The sequence below is a fragment of the Falco rusticolus genome, chromosome 13, assembly GCF_015220075.1.
Source record: "Falco rusticolus isolate bFalRus1 chromosome 13, bFalRus1.pri, whole genome shotgun sequence".
Classification (NCBI taxonomy): domain Eukaryota; kingdom Metazoa; phylum Chordata; class Aves; order Falconiformes; family Falconidae; genus Falco; species Falco rusticolus.
The window spans coordinates 10,565,982-10,586,933 of record NC_051199.1 but is presented as its reverse complement, the minus strand read 5'-3'; the positions used below and the strand labels follow the sequence as shown (position 1 = coordinate 10,586,933).

Below are 20,952 nucleotides of genomic sequence, written 5' to 3'. Positions count from 1 at the left end.
CAGATGAACTATCAGTGAGATCTGTAGGCAGCTGGGACTCTTCTTGTGTTGTGCACTCCAGAAGCGAAACCAGGGCACTCGGCAGCTGGCAGTGTCGCAGCACAGCATGCATCATGCTGCTTGAGAGGATGGGGTTGGAACATACAGAAACCAGAACTGAGCAAGCAGCAGCGAAAGGCGCTATGAACACTGTGCCTGTGTAGACCAAATCGAAGCTTATGGAGGGCAGAGAGGAGTAGGGTCATGTGTGCTTAGGGAAATGTGGAAATCACCTCCACACTGTTAAATGAGTGTAAGGAGCACACCCCTCCATATGCTCTCTGCCCTTGCAAACAAGATTTTCCAGCTGTGAGTGGATTTCAGCCCAGCTGCCCTCTCAGCCATGCATGCAGGATTGCTTTTGAGTGAGGGACCTCTCCTTTGCTGAAGCCAGAGGCTGAAGAGGGGTTCCACCTGTGTCAGCCATTGACATCACTGTGTCCCCTGGAGTCCCTGAGCTCATTCAGATTTTGCGTTCTCACTGATGGCTCTGATGCATCTAGCACTGCACATGGGAGCAGGGCACAGCTCTGCCCAGGGCAGGTGGGAACCATATCCTGAATCCAGAGAGCAGCGCTTTGGGCTAGGTGATGCTGTGTGCTGCAGAACGGCTCTCCTTTAGACTACAAACATGGCACTTAAACATCCTAAGTTGTCTTGTTTTGTGCTCGTGTGGTAGTTTGCATCTGAATCAGACTCCTGGTAGGAGCTTGAGAAGCCTTAGGCCTGGATTTAGAGCTTTAGATTCAAGTGATGAGCCTGTGGATGTCGCACATGATTTAGGCACCAGCTGCTTATCGGCAGATCCCTGCCGGAGGTTACAGGGATTCGCTGCTCTACCGGCGGCGCTGCTCGTGTCTTGCTCCCCCAGAAAGCACAGCTTAGCAAAGCCCAGCCGTCTGCGGTGGTTAGGGCGAGTTTCATTGTGGTGGAGGTGGGTGCAGAGCCGTCGCGGCTGTGCCGGCAGCGTGGCCTCATGCCGGGAACGCTCGGCAGGGCTGAGGCGAGCCGCTGCGGGAAACCGGCAGCGTTGTTGTTAAACTGGGGCCCCGCTGCGGCGAGCAGGGCGGGCCCACAGCCCGGGGGCACCCCGTGTGCCGGCAGGGGCCGCCTGCCCTCCCACATGCCGGGGCCTGGGGGGAGCTGTGCTGCGGTCCCGGCCGAACCCCGGCCCGCTGCCCGCGCCCTGCCTCCCTCCGCCGGCGGCACAGCGGGGCCGCCTCGCGCCCGCCGTGCGGGGCCGCCCGCCCGCTCCCGTAGCGGGCGCTGCCGCCGGGCCGGGCCGGCCCCCCCGTGCCCTCCCCGGGAGCCGCGGCCCGGCGGGGGAGGCGGCCCGGGAGGGCCCTTTCGGGGCATTGTGGGAAGGCGCGATGCGGCCGGGCCTCACCTGGCGCGGGGCGGGGAGGGAGGCAGGGCGGGAGGGAGGCGGCCGGCAGCCACCCGGGCCGGGCCGGCTCCCAGCGTGCCGCCGCCGCACCATGGTAAGTGTGCCGGGGCCGGGCGGCTGCTGCCGACCCCTGCCCGGGTGCCGCAGCCCCCCTCGGCGGGCGCTCTCTGCGCTTCCCCCGCCGGGGCTGGCTGGAGGCAGGGCGGAGCGGGGCTGCCCCCGTTGCCCTCGGTCCGGCGGGGCCCGCGTTCCTGCACCCGCCGCGGCCGGGGGAGACCCTGCGCGGGGCCGGCTCGGCGCCCAGGGGCCAGCCCCATGGTGGGGCCGGGCGCTGTGGGGCCGCGCCGCTGCCCCGGGCTCCGGGCCGCCGTGCCTGCGGCAGGGCGCATCCCGGGACGGGGCGCCAGCGGCCGGCTTGTGTTTGGGGGAAAGAAACTTGGATTTCAGTGAAAAATCATCCTGCTGGAATAATCTGAGTTGGCTCTTAACAGAGGTACAACGTGTTGTGCAGGACGTGCGTGCCAGCCTGCCTGCTGGGGCCGCAGCGCACCGGCCGGGGGGCTTGGGGCGAGGGTTGCACCTTTGCAGGAATGAAAGTTCTGGTCCTTCCTTGTCTGTCTTCTGGCCCCGGGGTGAGCTGGGGTCACGCCGACAGCCGTTTGTAGCCAACCAGGAAAACAAGGCTGTTAAGAGAGCTTTCCTGCAGCCTTCCTGTAACTTGAGGAGCCGGGGTGCAGATCAGCTCAGCTCCAGAGCCTGGAGAAAGATCAGGTGTGGCTTTGTGTGGATCTCTTGTCCTTTGTCTGGCTCTTCTGTCAGAGCAAGGTGGTGTCAGGCAGTGGGTTTTCTTGTGATGGGCACATTGGGAAGAGCTTTTTCCTACCTGTATTCCCTGGTGCCAGGTAAGTGGGCGCAGCGTCCAGCGGTGCCTTTGCTCAGCTACCTGGTCTCATGGGGGTCAGAGGAGCTTTGTGCTGCCTTTCCATCAAGTGACGTGTCCGAGAGACCCGCTGGGTCTGCTTCAGTTCCTTGTACGTTTTCTGTTGGCAGCCACGTGTGTGACCTGGCTCCATGGCTGGGCAGAGGCAGCAGCAGCAGCTTGGAAGGGGGCAGCAGCCCTCCAGGTGTAAGGGCTGACAGGCAGGATCCTGTCGTTTCAGCTCTCCAGTGCTGTGCTTGGTGGTGGTTTGCTGGGATCAGAAAAGGTTGCCATGGTTATTCTCGTTTGTTAAGCGTGATGACCAATATCCTCAGAATAATGGCTAGATTTTCCCTGAGGAGGACTGTGGGCTGTCAAGCAGTAAGGTGGTCAGTGATGCCTCTTAATTGAGAAACCATCTTACTGCCTGATAATTCAGACTTGGGGCAGGTTCTGCGAGCGTGCCCTGAGCTGCTGTCTTGCACAGTTTGCCTACTGTGTGCATCCGTGATACCAGTTACTGTCAGTGCAGCTGAACAGAAGTCAAAGTCTCGACTCCTTCATCGGAGGCCAAGCTTTGTTGTTTGTCTCTATCCTCAAAGGCAGAGCTATGTTGTTGCTTTTCAGTGGCTTAGCCAGAATGCTAAATATGTGTTAGTCTAGTGTATTTAGAAAGGTGACCTGTCATTACGTTTGCAAATAGAAATGTATAGTACTGAATTTACAGATGGCAATGCAGTCTGCACACCTTAAGTCCCCATATAGATATAATCTTTACGGCTACACCCCGAGACTGGCCCTACATAGTCACTTCCCTCGGGTAAAGCTTGTGTAAACAACCAGAGTTCCTATTTTGCCCTTGAAGATCAGTAAATACAGGAGCAGATTTCAGGGAAGCTGATCTCAGAACTCTCCCTGATACATGCGCTCCATAAATGCTAGTTTTCAAAGCACTCATGATGGTCCCGGGGGAGCGCTGCTTATTGACAATTTGGAGACGATCTACTGTATTGATGGTTATAATTTTATAGGGTGAGTGTGCATTCTTACAGTTAATAATTTTATTAACGAGTGCTGTTGAAAGGGTGCTTTTGTCAGGGTACTCTTTTGGTTAAAATTACTGTGTCTGTCATCCAGTCTCTGTGAAGGAATTGTTTACGCTAAGTTACGTGTCAAGAAATAAGGGTTACTGGATGACAAACCAAGAATAAGCCTTACTCAGGCTCATGAGCGAAGAACTTTCAACAGGTCATTTAAACTCTTCGTAGATCCACTCCTCTAGCTTGGAATGACACAGTTGTGCTTGCCACCTTTTTTCTGTATTTTAAGATCTGAATGGAAGGTACTTGTGCAGATGGTACTGTATCTTAGCCAGTGGGTTGTTTTGATTGCTTGCTGTATTGCAGATTTCCAAGGAAGTTTCAGGAAAGAGTCTGTTTAGCAAAGCTAACTTCACATCCTGATGAGAAAGACAGCTTTTCTGCCTGGCTGCTGCTTTGTGACATGTTAAAAAAAAAAAAAAAAAAAAGACTTTTTAGAAAAGAGACTAAATTCTGCTCCCTGACACATATATGGGTGCAGCAGAGAAACACGTCCTGAAGGATTGCTGTCTCAACAAAATCGAAGAGCGGAGAGAGAGCACATAGGAGAAAACTCTTTCCCCAAAGACACATGTTGCTTTAGTCTTTCGTGCCTGTGTTGCAACACCTTGATCTTACTGCCACCTCAGTGTTACCAGTGCAGGACTGGTGCTTGCGTAGTAAAGGGTCTGCTTCCCTCCTACCTGTGCTGCTTTTCAGTACACCGAGAAAAATTAGTACCTGTGAGCGTGATCTGAAACCCTGGAAGAAGATCAAAAGAATCCCATTGACACAGGGGCTCTAAAAATGTACTTGGCCTGAATAGAAAAGGAGTTGGCAAGCACTGTTTCCACTTAGCGAGACATTTGATACCAGTCACTGATCTAGAAGCTTGGGTGGAAATACTAGTTGAAGCGACTGCAGCTACTGACACCTGCCCGGTGTTTTGAAATGAACTCTCAGCTATTCTGAATCACTAACAGTCTCAGTGTCCGTAATTGTTAAACTAGACACAGATCTGCAAAATGTTTTCAGTGCTGCACGGAACTTACTGTCTACAGGTTAAAGAATTAACTGCTTTTTTCCACTCTGTAATACAGCTGTGTATTGGTCTAGCAAAGACAATGAACCTTGCCTCTAGGCATTTACCTCTGAAAGACAAGAAGGGCGCAGATTAGAATAGATGAGGGAGGGAGAGAAAATTACAAATGGATGATTCTTGTTGTTTTAGGCAGTGTTCTACATGAAAAAGAAAAGTCCGTGTGGTATTTCTTTGTTTATCTTGTAGTGAACTATTACTGTGGGAGTAGATAATGGTAATGCAATGGCATCCTATTTAGAAGATTCTGAGTAGACAGACTTTTCAGCTTGGAAAGAGATGACTGCAGGGGAGGTGATAGAAATGCGTGAAATCATGAATGCTACAAAGAATGGTTGCTGCAAGAAGAGTCAGGATACATCCTGTGAAATTTTTAGGCACTAAATGTAAAGAAAACAAAAGGGAATGCTTTTTCACACAGTGTAGATGAATGTTTTTAATCTACTGCCAAGGGTGTTGTGGGTGTCCTAGTGGTTTGGCATTTCTTAGAGAATGGGTCCATAGGTGCGTTGTCTGGATCCTGATTCTGGCCCTGAATCTTTAAACCTGTGATTCCTGGAGACAGGACTACCAGAATGGTTTTACACATGCCCTGTTACTTGTGCTGTCCCCTTCTGGAAGCTGCTCAGATCAGAGTACTGCTCAGGAGGTGATCCATCATCTGGCATTCAGTTACTCCCTGCCATTCAGTTGGACTTTTTAATACCGTTTTGTGGGATTTGCTAGGAAAAATGTTTTTTTGGGGTTCTTCTCAGGAAGTCTATAATCTCTGACTGTCGATGTGATCCTCTTCCAGTTTTGCATGTCTGTCTCAAGTACTCACTGTCATGAGTCACTGTTGTACTAGAGACCGCGCTGGACTGCCTGGCTGTGCAGTCATTGCGATGCACACTTTACTGTCTCTGGGTAATATGCTCATTTCTGGAAAGCGGAAGAAATGATAGATCATCTGATGATTCTTTGCTTAAGTCATTTTATATATTTTCACTCACAAATAAGAAAACTGTAGGCTTGTCTCAGAGCCAGGCATTACTGGGATGTGAAGTGCCTGGAGGGCTTTGGAGAAAGCCATGGCATCTGAGGTAGGCAAATGGAGGGAGAGAGCTAGAGGAGTAATGGGCAGCGGTGGCTATGAGGAGGCAAGAAAATGCTGCCAAGCATGTGAGCCATGTAAAATGTTTGCTGCTTTTCTTTAATTACTTCAAAATCCCGTGCTTTATAAACCATCCTGTAGATCTTCTGCCTTCTGAAGGCATCAGTTATGTGCAAGGGACAAAACAGTGAAAGTATTGAGGAAACTGATGGGTCAGAGAGGGCAGGTAGAGCTGCTCCTCCCCAAAGTACTTACAAGATTTATGCTTTGGCATATACATCAGGCATTTATGTGAGCCAGTAGCAGTCTTTCCAGTGATGCCTAAATTAAAACCGTACTGCTCCTGTAAAAAGAATTCTTTCTGTATCACATATGTACAACTGCTAATTACCATCCCTGCCCATTCATTTCCCTTTCATTTCCCTACTGTCCTATTTCTAAAGGCTGTCACATGCATTTCCTTGGCTGCTTTGGGTATCTGCTTTCTTGAGGGGCCAACTCTGGGCCTTTGTGTTTTATAGATGTTGCAGTTTAGAGAGGTGCAGGGTCCAGTCATGCTCAAATGGTGTTTTATTTGCAAGTAGGAATATAGCATGCAGAGTCACCGGGGTAGGACGGGAAAAGAAAATTTACATTTGTATGGTTTAAGGCAAGCTTGACGTGCCTTTCTTGCCAGACATGTCTTTCTGGCCTAGTATGTCCTGGATTTATGTTTCTTAATATGACAGATATAACCCTAGGTACTCCATGCACCAGTCTTTTTTTTTTTTTTTTTCTTCTCTAACTTGCAGAATTTGTGAGGATGTCCATTTGCTATTCTCTGTGTAGACCTGAGAAGGGAAGAGAGGGCATTAAAATCCCTCTTCACCAGCCGGTAAATGCCTGTTGCTGCCTTGCTGCTTGAGCTTGACGGTAGTTTTTGCTCAGACACTTGCAGTTCTCGATGGCCCATTAACCAGTGCAGGAACCCCTGTATGATGATCATGTCCCTCTGCCTAGTTCCCTGAGGCAAGCGATAGACACATAGTGCAAAAGAATGAGAAAAAGAATCATTTTTGTTTGAAGAAAATGCAGAAATTTACCAGTTTGTGCCTTTTGTCTTGCAACATTGCATGCTGGAAGTAGAACATGTGAAGTGTTGGGTGGGTGTCTGCCCGTCTGCTCTGAGCTCTGGAAAAGCCATGGGAATGGCTACATGGCTGCGTTAAACTCACAACTCAACAGCCACCAGGCTCAGGAGACGGGGATGGGGAAGGAACAGGACCTAAAGCATTTCCTTTCCTCTGAGTCTCGTGACAAGACCCAATGTATAGCAGAATTAATTTTTCATACACTTTGTCATTCTGGAGGCTAAATTTTGGGCCAACATAAAGCATTTTGTGAGATCCTGTGCTCTGGCCCTTTCTTCTGTAAACAGCGGTTGCTTCTTTAGGTTAAGTCCATGTCAGTTCTTTACCTTAATGAAAAAAAAAATGCCATTTTAAAAGGGAAAACCAAGAGTTTATTGAAAGTGCCTAAGTGGAACGCTGCAGTGTTTCAAAAGAATTACTCCAGTGCGCTTTCAGAGTCATTCACGAATGTCATCCTAACTCATGTGAATCTTTGGTCCTTTCAGAGCTTGAGTTTTCCTTGAGTGTCTATGTTGGGAGCTGGAGGAATGGGTGTGAGACTGCTGCAGACCTGCAGTGTTCCTGTGCCGCCAGACATGGCCTTCCCAGGGCTGAAGCACTATGTCAGCTGGCTGAGGCCCCAGGGAAACGCATCACCTTCTCGTGTGCCTGCCCTGGCCCAGAGCAAAGCTCTTTAACTTTGCTCCCTGAAAGCTCAGGGGCAAGGGAAGGGCATCATGGTGCCTTCACATAGCAGGGCTTTGCAAATACCTGATAAGACAAATGGGAAATTAAAATAAAAGAGGCTGCACCTTTTGCTAGAGTCTATTGGGCTAGATTTTAGCTCTGTTTCTTCACCGGCTGTCCAAGTAGCAGGCTGGGAAAACAGCTTCTTGTGACTGTAAAATACACTGGGGCTATAGCGAATTAGAGGTAGTTCTTGGCAGCTTGTTCAGCCTCTACCCTGGTCTCCTCCTGCTAATAGTAACCTAATGAAGATTTCCACTGCCTCCCAAAAGCGTATAAACAAATAAAAACACCTCTGAGAACACAGGAGGTAGAAGGATGTGATTACCTGGTTAATAATTGTTCTGAATGTCTTCAAATTGTGCTGCTTTCTGTAAGGTCAGCCAGCTGGTGTCCCTGCAGCTGTCTGTCCCTGGAGCCAAGGCTGAGGATGTGAGTGCTGTCTCTCTGGTTCACGCAGCTGCAGTGTGGTCACTGGCCTGCTCTCCACTGGTGAAGTTTGGGGAAGGTTTTGTGCAAACTCCCTGCCTGGACCTGTTCTTGCTTATTGCCTAGAAACTGGGGTAATTCCACTTTGTGGGAATAAAAAAAATCACGGATTTAAGAAAACTGAGACGAATTATCCTCTGTAAAAACTGGATGTCGCTGCCTGCATCTACATCTTAGGAGCTCTGTTGGAAAGCTGTGCTGTCTGTCCTCTTTGGAGAGGTGCTGGAAACCCAGCTTCGCCATTGGTGGGATGCCCAGCAGCCTGCGAGGAGGAGACCCAAGCATGCCTGTACTGTAGGGAGGTGGTTGTTGAAGGAATTTTGCTGGGTTATGAGAAATGAGCCAAGGTCAGGAGGACTAGACCTGCTAGAGGCAGTGATAAACAGGAACAGAGCTGGAGGGAGCTTGCGGGGGCCTGAGCATTGTTTTCTCATCCTTAGGTAGGGATCAGGAGCAGGGAGCTTCAAGATGGTTTTGATTCAGAACTTGAGATCAGCTGTAGTGTTTTGATTATAGTTTTGTTTAACTCAAGTGAGGCTCTCAAGAAGGTTGTTGCCTGGATCAATATTATATGGTGTAAATATCCTTTAAATACTAGAATGCTGGTCAATTTAAAATCTTCAGTAATAAGATAAGGGCAGTTTCTGCATCACGAAAAGCATAAAATCAATGTGTAACTATAGTCACGTGTGCCTGTAATGATCTGGCACAGCTTTTATTGCATGGACTTTGGATGTATTGTTTAGGGGAAATTGTTCAGAAATGTTCCTAATGGAGATTAAGTGAGACAGAATTCTGTGCCAGTTGGGCAGCTACTTTGGTATTTTTGTGTTGCAGGTTTTTCATTTATTTTCTTTTTTTCTTATTTGCTTGAATCATACGGACTGAATATGCATTTGAATTTTTAAAGCTGAGATTCTACGGTATTTAACAAATACCTGTCAGCTTCTGCGTGGCTGTGAATAACAGACTAACAGAGTAAACAAGGAAGGCAATATTTTCAATAAAGTAGCCTGTTCTGGATTTTACATAATTGCTTTAAAAGTCCCTAAAATCCCAGAGTGTATGTATTAAAGGTCAGTAGCCAGATGGGGACTCCGTGCAGCAGCAGAATACCGAAATACTTCAGCGTGTTGTTATTCTGGCTTTTCCTGATGTAGCTAGATTGTTAATACATTAGGTCAGTAGTTGTCCATTCAGTATGTCCTTCTCATTTCCCCTTAAACACCTGGCATTCCAAGCCATCTGTGTGTTCACAGTATAGCTATTCTTTTTTTTTTTAAAAAAAAAAAAGTCAGTATTTACTTTCCTCCCTTAAAAAAAACCACTAAACAAAGCAAACACTGAAATGAATTTTTTTTATTCTTCAAATGTTTTGGAGAAAAAAACCTCTTCGGATAATTTGGATGCTCATACTTTTTAAAAGAAACAATTTCATGAAGGTAGGTTTGTTCATTTTCAGATGTAATGTGAAATAAATACTAATAAAAAAACTCTGGACACCTGTCGATGTTGGGAAATACATTCTTTCATTTGGAGGAAAGAATGAAAAATAGTAAAAGATAAGCAGAATATGAACTCGACTAAAACAGTGCCAGAAGATCAAGCAGACTTCAAGGGAGTCAGAATAAGTGAAAAGAACTTTATGAAAAAAGTTGCTTCCTCTCCACTAAGTACAGCCAGTCAGGCTGGTTTTCCCCAGGTTTCTGTCGGCAGCTGTTGGCACGCCATCAGCCAAAGGTGTGGCTTTTGTTGTCCCACTTCCCTTTTTATGTGGTCCATCAGTTTTTCTTTATTAGTATGTCATACGTTGCCTGTTCCCCTACTGGCAGCAGCAGGCTTAAAAAGAAAGCTTTTAAAGAAAACCTAAGTTTCCAAGTTCTGCCAAGCTGTCTGTTTCAGGATAGTAATTCCTAATTGCAAATTTTAGTTAACTTATGAATTTCAGGAATCTTTCTCTTTTATAAAGGTGACTTTGATTTGGGAGGGATTTAACTGAATTCCAAAAGGTTACAACTGGAGCAGAGTCTAAACCCAATGCTGCTGGAGTGACAGAGCTGCCTAGCCAAGCAAATCCTTGCCCAAACCAAGCACCCAGGAAAGAGAAGGATTCTTTTTTTTCAGTCTTCCAGCTGCCATCTCTTCTGCCATCCCTCCCCGTAGGCTCCTTGGAGTCCTCCTGTTTCCCTGTCCTCTCCCATGGAGGGACCTGGAGCAGCCAGATGCCACAGAACAGGTTATGCAGGTTGAATTACAGGAGGAGGAGAAGCAGCATTTCTAGTGCTCATTCCTCTCACAGCCGGGTGAATTAGAGCCTTGCTGCGTTGACCCCTGGAGTTCCCCTCACAGGAAGAAGTGTGGCATCTTTTACATGTTTATGTCATTGGACAGTAAACTGGAGAAATGACTCTGGGAGTCAGGAAAGCTGCTTTGCCTACCCACGTGGCAGTCTTTTTTGATACCCTTACAGGTGGTTTGTTCTGTATGTATATGTTAAAGTCTGGGGCCCTTTAGGCAGTTGTACTAAATGTTGGAGTTCAGATAAAGTTTTAAAACCTCTGTAAAAGCAACAAATGAGCGCAGTTCAAAACCAGTGAGCCAACTGTAAAGTGTTTGATTGGTCTGGAGTGCGAAATGGCTGCACACTGGGGAAGGCTGCACGAAGGGGACCTCTGGTCTTGGCAGGGAGCAGTCTAGGAGACAGGCTTAGGTGAGCTACTTCTCAGACCATGGCAGCCCATTAGCAAAAGGAGAGAAAGGTCTCCCAAGGAAGGTGGGGAAAAAAAAGTATCAATTGTGCATTTTACATACATCTTTTATATTTGCTTTTTATGAACATGTAAACCTTCTGTATTTTGCATTTTCAGTGTGTGGTCTATTTACTGCTAAATTATTTCATATGAAAGTTTTTTGTAGCCCTGAAACTAAGGGGGGTGGTTGTTAACACTGGTGCAGTTTTGTAGATCTGGATGAAACAAAAGGCCTTCTAAGTTTCTGACCTGTTACACAACTTACAGCTGCAGTTGATTCAGAAATGCATGAGGAGGGGATAGAATTCAGGTTTAGAAGTCCGGTTTAAATGCTTGATTTAAAAAAACAACTATTTTTCCAACTAGGAAATTATGGCTTACAAATACAAAATGCAGTCATTTAGGCTACTTACTGACGTTTGTGGAGATAATTTTGCATAGTGCTGTAGGTGGTTGGGTCTGATTCAGTAAAACAGGCTAATAAAATTACACTCAGCTCCCAGACCAAAGCTTGTCTCCTACAGACTCCTCATGTGAAGGCAGCCGATGCTCTCATAGGAACTGCACTCCTCATCCCGACCCACTCAGGCTTGGACCTAAATATTCCCACTGGCATCGCCCCTGGGTCTGGTGATTGTTAGTCACAGCCAGCACACCCTAGAATGGAAGCAAAAGAAATCAAGCACTCTGCTTCAAAGGTATTTTGCTTGAAGCAAGTCATTTGCCTTTGTTTTCCTCTGGAATTAGAACTTTTAAAGATGAGTAAAACCTAAAACCAGGATAATCTACCTCTGTTCGTAGTTTGGCTGCTGAAAACTAACCAAAAATTCCTTAATCAACATCCATCTCACCGTTAGCACTATAGGAAAGCAAATAGGTTTTCCCAGTCAAGGAACAAATGAGCTATTAATTTGTGTTTGTGCAGTTCTTCAACATTTCCAGGTTTATTGATGCGTCGGCATCTTTCCAGTGAGCTGTAACAAGGGAGCTGGGGCAGTGGGGAATGTGGTGTGTCGCACTGTGTCTGTGTGGCTGGGCAGAGCGATGCTGAACTGCCTGAAACAATGTCTGTCTATAGCAATGAGATGCTCACACAGGAATTAAGCCATTTAACCTCTTGAGAATGTAACAACATTTACCTCTTAGAGAGTTTCCCAAATTGAATGGAATTTAGGAAAAGGAAGAAGAGTCAAAAGAGAAAAAAAGCCTACCGTATTTTCTAAGTATCTGCAGCTTTCTAGTGCATTATTTTGTTACAGGAGCTCTGAGCTGGCCGGTAATACATACCTAGGCTTCAGGGCACATTATTTTACTGCAGACTGTAAAATTAGAAATGGGCTACGGTAGAAGCTCTTACCTGTTTTCTAGCTGTATATATTTCTATAATAGTAAAATCGCCTTATGAGGTATGCAGTTATATTCTGTATATGAAGCAACGTGGGATAGGAGACCCAAAAGTGGGATTTTTGAAACTTGTGTACAAATCTTGATGCGTTTAAAAGTGTGTTAATGGGTATTTTCTGATTGCAAAGAATGTTCCTTCTGCTCATGAAAGGGGTGGTGAAACATCAACTGCATCGTTACAAGAAACAGTGGAGTTTTCAAAGCAATTTTAAATGGAGAGCAGCCAGCTTTCCTATGGGTGAAGCATAACACCCTGAAGTAAACTAATCAGCAGAAAATGGTGATAATATTCACAGTAATTCCCTGGCTTGCTGGTATTTAACCTTTTAGAGGCATAAGGCTGCTCTCGTGCACATACATGGATTACTTGCAGGCACTCAGAGTTAAGGTCTGTTGGGTCCAACAGCTGAACCCAAACCAGAACACCCCTTCATTGTCTTCCCCTATTGAAGCACGGCAGGCAAACACATTTCTTCCTGAGGATCTCTCAAACTGCACGACCTTGTTATGCTGACCGTGCTGCCAGCTTTTGATAGGAATTCATTGACTAATTCCCTGCATTGTCAATCAAATCTAATCACCCTTTCCTATCTGATCCACCATATTTCTAGAAATTTGTTTATCAAATAGCTGCTACCTGTGCCTCGTTACTTTTAAATGGACACCCACTGACCTTCTGCTCTTGTGTGCAGGACCTATGCCCTGCTTTTCAAAATACACTCACCTTTACAAAGGCTTTGGAGTTAATGAGCTGTGCAGCACGCAAAGTAGTCTTTCATTCATTCATTCAGCTCCTCTCAGCGGACCAAGTGTATGGACACTAAGTACTGTCCCTTCATCTACTGGGCCGGGGTAACCCTGACAGCTGGAATGTTGTCAAAACCCAGTTGGTCATATGAACAGAGAAAGGCAAGAGCATGGTGCTTTGATCTTCACTGTAATCAGGCCATGTGTACTGCTGGCAGCATAATTTTTATTTAGCAAGCTCATCTGGAGAGTATTATAGGACTCAATACAAGGCAGCTACAAAATCCTTGTAATTTTATCAAGCACATTAGACTAATGATGGCAAGAGCCATATTTCCACCAGTAGATCCTGCCACAGGCACATATGAATAAAACAGTCCACGTTTCCTTAAAATGATCCCACATTTAAAGTCTTTCTCAGTATAGTCAGAACTCTTATCTCTGGATTACTCAATAACTATGTGACTTAAGAGCTAGAGCGTGGCTCTGAATTATGAATGATTGCTTTGTTTAAAATCGGTAGCTTTTCTTTTTTTTCTTTTATGTAGAAGCTTCCCTGGTATACTCCTCTGCTTGGACTTTACCAGAGCGTAGAATGATTTTTGTCTTTATAGAAACCTGCATTTTAATCTTGATAGTAATAGTGAACATTAACTTTAATCCTTACTGGGGAGATGGAGCAATGGGGAAGTAAAGGTGCAGCAATAAGCTGGAGTAGAAAAGAGGGAGAAGGGATTAGGGTGTAGACTGGGAAACTATAGGGAAGGGTAAGGCTAGGCGAATGGGAATGGGATGTGTCAAGGGACCTGCCAGCTCTTCTGCTGGGGGGCTCGCAAGGACTGGGAACAAATGAGGAAAATGAGCTGTGCTTCTCCCTGGTCCACCCAGCATCAGAGGAAGCCTTGCCTCTGCTTGGGCAGGTGGTGGTGTGCCTGTCATGGTGACATGGCCGTGACTACGGTTAGACATCCTTCCTGCAGGTCCCTGGCCTTCAGGCATTGCTACTGGTGAGAAAAGCGATGGGGATGCCTGTCAGGAACAGGGCAGTTCACAGTGTCTTCAGCCACTGGAAGCATCTCTATCCCTGCTAGGTTTTGGTTTGTGGGTTTTTTTCCATTTGACAGATGGTGTCCCATTGAGATGGATGTCATCCTCAAATAGATTTCCTGCATTCTTAAAGCCATTGCCATGCTATGGGTAGATGGCTTACTGTACTGCTTAAAGACTTAGTATGGTCATTTATTTTAATCTGCTAATAAAAGCATTTGTATAAATGTGAATTGATACTTTTCTTCCAAAAGCCAACTGGCATTTGAAAGTGAGCACTTCTGTATTTCAATAATACTGCTAACGCTAAGCATGAAAAAATCATGGGCCAAACTGTGGAAAATTATGACTAGACTTAAATTTGAAATTTTAGAACAGTGTACATATTATGCTTTATTTAATGTAACATACTTGGTCACTGAGGTCTGTCCTTTGTCATCATAGTCATCTGTGTTTCATAATCTGGTGATTTCTTTAGTAAAACTAGTCAAGCTCCCTTTCCAAAGCAGTTGCTTTCTTCTGCTCCTTATAGCCTCTTCTAGGAATGTGCTGCTTTGTTTGTGACCTGAGATTGATCAATACCAAAATTAGTGATTACTATCTAGGTATTCGTGTTTCTGGTCTTGTGCCACACTGCATTCTTGGTCTCCCTAGCCCCTAGCCTTGTTGTGTATAAGTCTTTATTCCCTTCACTAAGGTGTCTAATCTTGCTGGAGGAGGCTCTTCTCACAACTGCAAAGTGGTGATGCTCCTCCCGTTCCCCATGGAAGTGGTAGAGTAGGAAGCAAAGCTGCTGTTTGCACGAGGTGAGGAAGGAGGTGGGGAAGGTCGGGTGGAAGAGGGTGCGAAGGGGAGAGGTCTCACAGAGAGGAGAGAGCTGCCTGGGGAAGAAACAGGAGAGAAGAGGGATCTCTGCTGCCCCGCTCAGCCTCCCCCAGACCTCACTGACGCCACGTCCAGACATCATGTCAGGGCTGGAGATGCCTTCGCTAGGATTTCACAGAGTTCCGGCGTGGGGCAGAGGAATGCTCTTCTCTGGCTGTGGCCCCAGTGTTAACCATGTTGCTTTGTTTACTCTAGATACACTTTATACTGCTGTTCAGTCGGCAGGGGAAGTTAAGGCTTCAGAAATGGTATACGACGCTACCTGATAAAGAGAAGAAAAAGATCATTCGAGAAATTGTTCAGATTATTTTGTCTCGCAATCAAAAAACATGTAGTTTTGTTGACTGGAAAGACCTCAAGCTTGTTTACAAAAGGTGTGAGTAATTTTGTGAGAACGTATGATTACTATTCATATAAATAACGTGCCAGAAGAGGGAAAATAAAGGCTTTCTTCAAGAAAAGCAGCAAACAAAACCTTAAGTGCTAGACTAAGCTAGTCAGAGCCTGCCATCAGTGATCTGTGTATACCAGCACAGTGTCCCCAGATAAACCGGCAGGGTAAATTGTGGGGTGCAAAATACTTGTACAATCAGTTAAAGGAGAGAAATGGGAGTAACATAATAAGTATTGGTGCTTGAAATTCTGTGAGAAGGCTTTAGGCTTCACTGCTCCTTCTAATTCCCCAAGGTAGCCTGCTGAGATGCATGCTGAGCTTTATCAGGCTCTTCAGGAGGCTGCAGGAGCTATTCTGAGGCACTTTCAACATTTTGTCAAATTTTGTCTGAAATATATGTTCCTCTGGAAAGTGTTAATTTACACTTCCTTTTCCAAACCGATCACTGGACCCCAGTTACAGGATGCTTAGCATTAACTGCCTGTTCATTCATGTAAAGTTGGAGCAAACAAAAGTAGCATTAAGGTATAGCACGCTGTACAAATTAAGCGGCATCTCCCATTTAGCAAAAATGGTGCTCCATGCTGTGAAGCGATGGATATAAACATCTGATCAGATGCTGTGACAAGTTGGGCTTCCAGCCACAGCACCAGAGAGTTGAGGTAGATCGTTACTCCCATCTTGGGTTGATTTAAACATAAAGTTTTGCTGCAAGTTAGTTGTGAAGATTGCTTGGTCTAAGCAGTTTCATGCTTTCAGGCCCTATGTAAAACACTGTCAGTTACTTGATAGCCAGCAGGATTGCTGGGATGTAACTCCTTCCACCTTGGTTTTTGCCTTTATTTTTTAATAAAGAGCAGTAACTCATTAATTAACCCCACTTACTGTAGTGCTGTTGCAGCAGCTGAGGGAGACCTTAGAGTACTGCTGATTTACTGTTTTTTTTTTAAGACCGGTGTTGGAGGTATCCCACTTTGCCAAGGGTGGAGTTTGTTTTTCTAACTAAATTAAGAATTTGTTTAAATTATCTGATCTTTTTAAGCGTTCTCTGGGACATTGTAAGAATGAAAGAAAATGATTATTTTAGAGACCAGATAGACATTAACTGTCATTTGCATAGCTGTTCACTCATGGTTTTGCCTTTGTTTCCCTAGGTATGCTAGTTTATATTTCTGTTGTGCAATAGAAGACCAAGACAATGAGCTCCTGACACTAGAGGTCGTTCATCGATACGTAGAGCTTCTGGACAGATACTTTGGAAACGTAGGTTTCACTTTCTCCCCTGAACTCCATTCCTGGCTGTCTGATAAACCGTTGTCTGAAGGTGTTTTGCTTCATGTTTCCATCTGCACTGCTTAACTTGTAGACTCTCTTAATCCAGAGCGAAATGAATTATTAGAATATTTTATAAAATAGAGCTGAAACTATCATAAGATATTTTTTTTTTATCCTTTCCCCCCTCCCAATTTAATCTCGGTGCTTGGTATGTCTGTCTTGGAATAGAATTTGAGGGGAAAGCTTGAGGAAAATTACTTTAAAAAACCCTGGGTGAGTGTACTCTGATTCTCTCTCCTGACATCTTCAGATATGCTCATTTTGTTTGTTTCACAATATTGTGTAACAATTAAGGGCATATGAAGAGGAAAAAGATAAAGTGGGTGGTTTTTTTAAAGCAAAGACCTGAAGAAGGTCCAAATAAGTCTTTTCAGTAAGTCTTAGAAGACTGCAGGAGACCCATCTTTTCTATGAACATTTTTGAAATTGTTCCCACTACCTTAATACATTTCTTATGTAAATCACTGTGCCGTTTGTACCACCTCAAAACAAAAAAGTGGTCCGTGACTGTAAGATCACTAGGGCAGGGATTTTGTCTTGCTCTGTGAAGCTGCATGAACATGTGTAACCCATATTACAAGTGCTATGTAAGACCTATTACAAGGTTAGTGGGCTAGGAAGTCAGCTTTGTTCTCTGAAAACTACTATGAATGTAATATATTGTATAAAATATAGTAAGTGGAATATCTTTGCTGTAAGTATAGGCTATATATGTGAAGAGAATACATGCAGAAGCTGCAATATTACAGAATATGCAGTATCTTTCTTTACCCTGCTACTTGCCACAAGAGTGGATATGTTGAATAAGTTTGATCATCTTACAACTTTTGGCCTAGTAGTGCTTATAATGCTGTAAAAATTATTTAAATGTGGGGTGTCCTTTTGTTCTGGCAGGTGTGCGAGCTGGATATTATCTTTAATTTTGAAAAAGCTTATTTTATTCTTGATGAGTTTGTAATCGGTGGAGAAGTTCAAGAAACTTCAAAGAGGTCTGCAGTGAAAGCCATAGAAGACTCTGACATGTTGCAGGAGGTAAGGCAGAGGAAAACAAAAGGCAAACCCCTGATCTTCCTCCGCCTTCTTTCATCTTCCTTGTTTGACAGGAGCTTAAAATACAGCTAAGCACTTCTGGTATTTAATTATCCAAATGTGTCTTACGTCCAGTTTCAATAGGTACAACAGTGCAGTCAAGGTAGCAGTTATATAAGCTTTCAATTCAACCCTCTTGCATCTTGCGGAATTGTCTGGAGGCTCTTTATATAATGCTCTCTTGCAGTTTAACTGCTAGAATTTCTTGGATATTATATTAAGAAATAGCTTAAGATGTATCTAAGATATTTATATAATATGAGAACATAATCTAAGGTTATATTTCATTTATACGTACATATATATGGATACAGAAGAATCTCTTCTGTTTCACTAATACATTGGAAACAGATGACCTACTGTTAACACTTAACATGGGCAAAAGTTCTTGCTGGCAAACGAGTTTCATTCATAACACCTTCGTAGTCTTTCTGCAGGGCACAGATATGTAACTTTATTCAGAACCCTGCAGGAATTCTCTTGTTGTAACTTGTAATGTAACTTGTACCATTGAGCCAGGAGTGGCAAAAGCAGCTGAATGTGATGGATTTACTTCATTTTTTCCTGGGTAGCGAAGGACCCATTTTAATGCTGGAAGAAAAGCATGCTGGTAGAAGTAACTAGGGGCACGCTATGTCAGTCCAACAGTTTTTCACAGTGGTCTGGCATTTGCACGTGAAACTACACCAGCTTTGTACAACGGCCAGCTGGATGTGATGAGTTTGGCCACAACCGTGATGCCACGATTAGAAGAGCAGATTCTAAAATGCTCTGAAAGGTTTTTAAAGCAGAGTTATTTCTACCTTTTAGTTAATTAATTCCATGCAAAATTACAACTGTCTTCAGAGAGGACGAGAGGATTTGTTTGAATATTACTGTACTGCTTATAATGCATCAAGTTTTTGTTTTGTTTTGTTTTTCCCCCAGACAGTGGAAGAGTACATGAACAAGCCTGCATTTTAATGTTAAAACTACCTGGAGAGAGAACTGCTGTATGCACCTCTAAAATGCACTTCCTGAAATTGCTTCCCAATGTGCCAGATCCTCAGAGAAATACCAAAACCCAATAACTGAAGGGGTTTGTTTGTATAATGGTGAAGATGAAGGTCAGCTAATGTAGCAGAGGGTTTAACAATTCTGCACTTGTGTTACTCTACAGATGAGTTTCTCAGAGTTGTTACTACCCTTCGTCTAGTTTCTCTTCTCCTAGCTGGGCTAAACACTTGTTTTGTACCATGTCTTTTAGCTTCAGGTTTTGTCATCATAAACTGTTACTGACAGTACTTCGAAGAGCTATTTTTACTAGTTTTGGTCTACTGCTGACCGTATGACTCTACTTTTGTACAAATGTCCATTATTTTGAATGTAATGATTATTCTGCTCTAATAATAATTTTTTTTCTAAAAGCCAAATGGTTGTGGACCCTGATTTCGCAAGCTTGTTTCGAAAATGTAAGCCACCTAGTATAAGGAGAAAGACACTTCTTTTTGGACCAGCCTCTTTCTTTCTCTATCTTCCTTCTATTTTCTGTTGTAGTCTGGTAGCAGGACTGCTCCAACTGCTACTAGACTGCACTTCGCACCTTAGGAAGACTGTTGGCTCAAGATGCTTCTGCCAGGTTTAGTGTATTCTTTTTGCTGCTGCATGCGGGTGGCCTGTTTCTGTCTTTCTTCTCATTTTGCTGTCCCCTTCCCAGATCCCCTGGACCTGGACAAAGGCTGCAACCTTTGGAAGTGTGCAGCTTGAGAGCAGGAGATATCCTGAAGAGATTAGTCTTTGATATTTTAGGGTGAAAATAATCTCTTACATCTTTTGGTATCTACTAATAACCGTCTTTCCCAGTAGAGTTTTCCTGTCCCAAATTCACACACCTATTAGGATGATCAGCTTTCTAGTAGTTGAGCGTGGCCCATTTTTGTGAAGGTTGGACAATTTAATCAATCTTTTATAACTTTGCAAGCTGCATAAAGGGAAAAAGAGAAGAATCAGCTGGGCTGTGCATCTTACTGTGTATTATAAAACATTGTAGCTGTGTGTGGGGAGCCAGGTATGTTAACTTGCAAGTCCGTCAGTGCAATTTGGTCTCTCTAAACTGATTGAACACTTCCTTAGAGAGATAATTTCCTCCTTTAACAGAATTCAAAGCTCAGAGAAATTCAATTTATCCTAGCCCATAACCCATAGCTGGATGCTTTGTCTCTGTCAAATCATGAAACTGTCCTATAGAAAAATCAGGTAAGTTATCAGAGACATATGCCAGAATGATCTGAGCGTTGATTCACATTTCCCTTCCACATATTTTCTTTGATTTCTGGAATGTACAGTCAGTATTTTCCTTTAGGGTTTTTTCTGATCTTTAAGTGTCCTGCATGCTTGTTCTGATTTTTTCATTGCTCCTTTCTCTCCTGTCTGTCTGTATCTTCCTGGGGGGAAGGGTTTTGGGGGTTCTTTTTGGAGGGTGGGAGCACTTTGAGACAACATGACAACTTTGCTAATTCTCAGCCCGCTTTTCTGCCTGTGTTATCTGGTCTGTTAGTAAAACTGTGACAAACTGGTTCATAGCATTGTGCTGCTCTTTTTAAAAATTACTTTATCCATCTGTTTTCTCTGTATTGATGTCAAAGGCATACTTTCAGCATTGAAAAAATAGTGAAATTGCTGAAGGGCTTTTAATAGCTCTGAAGACATTCCATTTAATAGTAAATTAATGAAATTGTATGAGTTGTATATTATTTTCGCATGGTTTGAAATTAAGTTTTTTGAAGTAGAGTGTTTAATTGATTATGAAGCCACTTCAGAATGTGCAAAGAGGCTCTTTTTGCTCTTTGCTTTTATAAGTGACTTCTATTCAGTGAAATCATCAGTAGTTTCATTTGCTTTTACTCTTTTTCTTTTGGAGCCACGCTGTGATTCTCTGACTCTTATAACTGTCATGTTGCTTGAATTGTGGAGTATTATCAAAATAGGAGTTCTAAAAAGAAGATCTCTTGGTATGAATAACGATACCATAAGCCTGTTTTTTTTTTTAGTCATTCTAAGAGCTGTAGGACTTCTTTCTCTCTCATTTCAAATAGAGAAGAGTTCCTTATGGAAAAGAATAATACATTAGCTAGGATTACTTATGCCAACCATATCAATTCTAGCATCTGAAATAAATAGTATTGCCAAACTGATGTATCCAATGTCAGCTTGAGAAGTGTGAGAGAATTAGTATGGTTGCCTTGCCCTACTGCACAAGGTCATTGAGTATGGCATGCCTGCTGTGCCAGCCACCTTTGTGCTACAAAGTGGGATGAAAAGCATGTGTTAAGCACTCCAAAGAACTGCTGAATTATATTCC

The 20,952-nt window shown here is 44.2% G+C and overlaps 1 protein-coding gene across 1 annotated transcript; it reads left to right on the top strand.

Annotated features, from left to right (window-relative positions):
• The first annotated feature begins 1,393 nt into the window (after positions 1–1,393).
• On the top strand, positions 1,394–19,024 carry AP1S3 (adaptor related protein complex 1 subunit sigma 3). Its single transcript, XM_037406692.1, has 5 exons — positions 1,394–1,520; positions 14,990–15,168; positions 16,343–16,451; positions 17,418–17,555; positions 18,540–19,024. The coding sequence occupies exons 1-5, from the start codon at positions 1,410–1,412 to the stop codon at positions 18,573–18,575; spliced, it is 573 nt and encodes a 190-aa protein (XP_037262589.1). The 5' UTR covers positions 1,394–1,409; the 3' UTR covers positions 18,576–19,024.
• Positions 19,025–20,952: the final 1,928 nt, after the last annotated feature.